The 5541-nt window shown below is 46.7% G+C and overlaps 1 protein-coding gene across 1 annotated transcript in view; it reads right to left on the bottom strand.

The window, feature by feature from the left end:
• Sntb2 (syntrophin, beta 2 (dystrophin-associated protein A1, 59kDa, basic component 2)) overlaps nucleotides 1–5021 on the bottom strand; it is a 93305-nt gene extending 88284 nt beyond the window's left edge. The window contains 2 exon segments of the mRNA XM_013012766.1: nucleotides 4421–4828; nucleotides 4831–5021. Of these exon segments, the coding sequence (XP_012868220.1) occupies nucleotides 4421–4828; nucleotides 4831–4990 (568 nt within the window). The 5' untranslated portion in view covers nucleotides 4991–5021.
• Between the last annotated feature and the right edge of the window lie 520 nt (nucleotides 5022–5541).

The following is a 5541-nucleotide window of genomic DNA, read 5'->3' as shown; positions in this document are numbered from 1 at the left end:
TTTTTCTTTTTGCTTATGTGGTGCTGGGGAATCGAACCCAGGGCCTCATGCATGCAAGGCAAGCACTCTACCACTGAGCCACCTTCCCAGCCCCTGTGGCTTGGCTTTTATTGGCTCACATCTGGCACTCTCCCACTTGAGCCACATCTTCACTTTCAGTTTTACTGGTCATCTGTAAGTAAGTCTCAAGATTTGTTTGACATGGTTGGCTTTTAACTTTGATTCTCAAATCTCAGTTTCCTAAGAGGCTAATATTATAAGCATGAGCCAGTGATACTTAACAATATTCTACCTGCACTATACCATTAAACCACCTTATCAGCCCCAGTATTCTACTTTTTAAAAAAATATAAAAAAATATATAGAGAGGAGTTACCTTTCATAAGTCAGGCAATGAGTACATTTCTTTTCTTTTCTTTTTTGTGGAGCTTGAACAGGGCCTAGGTGCTGTCCCTGAGCTTTGTTCAAGACTAGCACTCTACCACTTTGAACTACAGTGCTACTTCTGCTTTTTGAGTAGTTATTTGGAGATAAGAGTCTCACAGGGACTTTTCTGCCGGGTTGGCTTCAAACTGCAATGGTCAGATCTCAGCCTTCTGAGTAGCTAGGATTACAGGCTTGAGTCACCTGCACCCTGATGAGTACATTTCTCTTTAGATAATGTCATCCTTTCACTTTCCCAAATTTTCCCCCTCCTATCCCTGCCCACAAGTTATATACTATAGTTTCTTTTCTGCAGAATGTATAGTGATAGCCCAATTGCATTTGTTCACCCTTCCTCCTTTCCTTTCTGCATCTCTAGGTTGCCCCCTCTAAAAACAAAAACAAAACAAAACAAAAACTAATACTACCACCACCACCACCAAGAAGTATTCTATTTTTTTTAATCAGAATTTGTATGTAGATAAGTGCTCTGTACCTAGCTGATTATACCATTCTTTGGATAGGATGCTTTCCTTGGACAAAGGAAAATCACTAACAGGGTAAGGTAAAAAGAGAGGGGGGCGGTGGGAAGAACCGAATAAATGTCTGATGAGTGAATGAATGGGCATTTTCTACAAATCCCTGAAATTAAAAAAAAACACACACGTTTCTCAGTTCCTTAACCTCAGGCAAACAGAGACTACAGCTTTCCTTGGCATGTGGGTAGCAAGAACATGCCTGAAATTCCCTGCCCACACCACAAAAAGAGCATCACTATGCTGTTAAGGCAAGTTTTTCAAGTTTTCAAACATCTGATGGATGAACAATATAGCCTGCCAATTTCAAGGAATAAGAAAAAGGTTGGGGTTTTTTGTTTGTTCTTTTTTGGAGACAGAGTCTATATTGGCCTTGAACTTGAAGTGATCTTCCTGCTTTAGTCTTCTGAATGAATAGATGGGATGATGGGGACACAGATAAACCCTTTAAAAGTGGCCTTCCTAGATGAGAAAACCAGCTTGCAATTATGAATGCTTGACTGGTTACTGTTTTCAGTGATTTTGTTATTGAGCAATTTTATTTGTGTGTGTTTGGCTTAAAAATGCAACATCAAGCTGGGTGCCAGTGGCTCAAGACTACAGCTACTCAGGAGGCTGAGATCTGGACAGGAAAGTCTGTGAGACTCTTATCACCAAAAAACTACCAAAAACAGCTAGAAGTAGAGCTGTGGTTCAAATGATAGAGCACTAGTCCAAGCAAAAGGAACCGGGGATCAGCATTCAGGCCCTGGGTTCAAACCTCAGGACTAGGGCAAAAAAAAAAAAAAAAAACCACAACATAAATCTACAATACTGTCTTCCCCACACCTTTAAGTTCAAAAACTGTTTAACTTATACAAAGTGGAAAAATAAAATAGAACCTATGTGTTAGGTAAAAAGGCATTTAATAAATATGTTATTATGCTGCTGCCACCCGTAAGCCTTTCTAAAAACACATGTGGTCTATTACAGACTAATGAATACTAAGAAGCATTTACTAGGTGATTTTCATTTTACTGCTATAAATACCAGGTTCTGTGTCTAAACAGAAGCTACTTTTCATTTTGTATTTTTAATAGCGTATAAAGGCTTGGATTGTCTAACCATCACTGCTGTATACTATGTAAGTTATACCAAATTCAGTATTCCTGCTCTAAGAATTTATAAGCAAATGCTTACCTAGATCAATTTCAATGTACATATTCAAAGTAACATTTTTTACATACATCTAAGCCACAATCTATATTTACTCTCCTTTTTTTTTTTTTGCCAGTCCTGGGGTTTGAACTCAGGCACTGACCCTGAGATTCTTTTGCTCCAGGCTAGTGCTCTACCACTTGAGCCACAGCACCACTTCTGGTTTTTTCTGCTTATGTGGTATTGAGGAATTGAAGCCAGGGCTTCATGAATGCTAGACAAGCACTCTTACCACTAAGCCATATTCCTAGCCCCTACCCTCCTCTTATTATTACTAATTCCTTAAATCCCACCTAGAAGTAGAATTTAAGATCAATAAGTAAAATACTGCAAAGGTGGGACACTGGAGTTTTATCATTAGAACACATTAAATCATTGCCTTACTAATACTTCCCTAAAGATTCAAAGGAAGATTTAGAAGAAAGTGAAAACTGGGTGGGCTGTGGAGGCTAAGGTAGAAAGATCAAGAGTTTAAGACTGGTCACACACAGGGCTAAGTTCATATGTGCAGCAAGTACACACGTTCACACATACATGTACATACATACACACACACAGAGTTAGACTTCTGGTCCCCTACCCCCATCCTCAGTCCTACTCTCTTCTGCCAGGAATCCTTCCTGACTCATCTCTGCCAATCTATATCCATCACTTCCCCCAGAGACCTAGCTTAAGATTCAGTTTCTTGAAAAAGCTCTCCCTGACTAATCCCATCTCCATTAAATACTTCCTAAGTTTGCATCCTCCTAACATTTATATATAATTGGCTCTACACAAGCAAGTACTTGATGTTTTTCCTCCCTATAAACTGTTCTGCATTTCTAGCTTTTCTTTAATTAGAGACTAAGTAGAGAAAGCATCTTTTATATTCACTAATTCAGAACCAGCAATAAATAAATGCTCCTGGAGTGACTGAATCACCAGTGAAAGGAAACTGATCACTCAAAAATATATTAAGTATGGGCTGGGAAGGTGGCTCAGTGGTAAGAGCGCTTGCCTTGCATGCCTGAGGCCCTGGGTTCGATTCCCAGCACCACATAAGCAAAAAGAAAAAAGCCGGAAGTGGGCCGGTGGCTCAAGTGGTAGAGCGCTAGCCTTGAGCTGAGGGACAGCGCCCAGGCCCAGAGTTCAGGCCCCACGACCGGACCCCCCCAAAAAAATATATATATATATAAAGTAAGCAAATGACTTTTTCATTTACAATACTCTATCACCTCCGACCCATATGAGTCCTTGGAGATAAAATTTCATTTCGTCTTAGCTCCATAAATTCATCAGAAGAGATCTAGGACACAGATCACATAGAAACTTCAGGTAAAGAAAAATTCTGGCTATTCAAACTTATCTTGTTAATGGACATCATTTCAAGTTTCTGACAAAAGTCTACTAGCCTTGAAGCAGTGCGCCTGTGAATGGTAAGAAGCTGGCACCAGTCTCTTGCAAAAGGGGCAAAACTCTAGTTGGCAGTAAGTGTTCAAACACGTGAACCTCCACTGTTAAACAAGGCTCATTAGGCACACAAACTTGCTGTTTCAGCTCTCTGCCTTCAATGAAATGCTATGATCTCCTTTGGTTATTGTTGAGAGCCAATGATGGGTTAAATTCCCATAAATTACCTAGCGCTTTGGTGGTTTGCCCAAGCATATTGCTGGCAACGTGTAGATGATTTTTTTTTTTTTAAACAGACCCACTCGCCAAGAGAGCCAGAGGGGAGTGAAGGGCCAAATCGGCACTTCTGAGAAGAAAGAAAGAAGGAAGGAAGGAAGGAAGGAAGGAAGGAAGGAAGGAAGGAAGGACGGAGAGGGTGAGAGGGAAGGAGGGAGGGAGAGAGGAAGGGAAGGAAGGAAAAATGAGAGATCTAGAGAAGCAGAGCCGATCAGCGTCCTGTAGTTCTGGATGTCAGCTTTGTCCCTGCAAGAAGGGGTGAGCTCCAGGTCCGGCAGTGTTGTTTTGTTGTTTTTTTCTTGGCCCTCTTTAACTCTCAGCGGAGTTTCTCTTAGGGGCTGCAAGCCACACTTCGGCGGCTGCCCAACTTTTCTTGCAAAGGAACATCAGTGTTTCCACACTCAGAGCCCCAGGAGAAAAAAAAAGAGAGGAGGAAAGAAGGAAGAAGAAGAAGAGAAAGAAAAAAAAAAGGAATTTGTGGGAGAGGCCGAGAAAACCGGCTCACCCTGCAAACCGGGCAGGAGGGTAGAAACAAAGTTGCGCGCCTGCGAGCCCGGGCCCCCCCGCCCGGCCGCCCGGCCCCGCTCACCCCCGCTCACCCTCCAGCAGCACCTCCTTGCCCGCGCGCTTCAGCGCCTGCACGGCCTGGTCGTGAGTGGCCTGGCGCAGGTCCGTGCCGTTCACCGACAGGATGGCGTCGCCCAGCCGCAGCGCCCGGCTCTGGTCCGCCGCCAGCCCCGGGAAGATCTTGGAGATGAGGATCGGCATCCGGTTCTCGCGGCCGCCCTTGATGCTGATGCCCAGGCCGCCCGCCTCCTGCTTCACCACCCGCACCCTGCGCACGGGCGGCGAAGCACCCGCCTCGCCCGCGGGACCCCGCGGCGGTGCGGGCGGACTCGGGGGCCCCAGGCCTCGGCTCCGGCTCCCCGGCCGCGAGGCGCCCGCGCCGCCGCCGCTCCGGGGGCCGTTGAAAGCCGCCGCCGGCCCCAGAGTCGGCTCCGGCTGGCCGCCGCGGCGTCGCCTGTCAGACTTAGGCTCTCGCCGCTCAGCTCGGCCACCACTCGAACCCAGCGCTCCCGGAGGAGCAGCTCCACGAGCCCCGCTTTGGTAGCCCGCGTCCACACCGCCATGGCCGGCCCGGCTCCCGCAGACGCCGCCGCTACCCTCATTCCAGTCAGGCAGCCTCGGCGCTTCCCCCTTCCCGCCTGAGGGGGCGGGGCAGGCCCCGCCCCCGTCTCGTTAATTATTCATGAAGGACACGCCCAGCTCCCGACGGGGCGGGGGCGGGCCGGCGAGGCCGCTTCCGGGAGGTGAAGCACTTAGGTCCCCTTTTAGCTTGGACGCGGCGCAGCGTGCTGCATTGCTTTGGTTTCCCCAGAGTCCCTCCTACTCCTGAACTTTATACTACGAGAGCTGCCCAGACGCGGAAAGCAAAATCAGTTTGGAGAAGCACTTTGCAAGCCTGCAGGACAGGGTGGCACACTCAACTCTTGCATTGATTGGTCCGTTCCATGTGAACCGAGAGCTCAGCCCTGGGGTTAGGGCTTCCGCAGAGATTAGCTGAGAGATGTGGTCTAGTGGGAAAGGAAGGTGTGATACTCTGTGGTTAAGAGGCTGTAGCAAAGGCTCCCAAAACAGAATCAAAAGAATATTTGCTTAGACCTGGAGTCAGCTTCACAGAGATGAAAATGGAGGAAATCACAGAAGGCAAAGAAAGCAT

This window comes from Dipodomys ordii, unplaced genomic scaffold, assembly GCF_000151885.1.
Source record: "Dipodomys ordii isolate 6190 unplaced genomic scaffold, Dord_2.0 Scaffold18, whole genome shotgun sequence".
Lineage (NCBI taxonomy): Eukaryota > Metazoa > Chordata > Mammalia > Rodentia > Heteromyidae > Dipodomys > Dipodomys ordii.
This window is presented reverse-complemented; position numbering and strand designations above follow the sequence as displayed.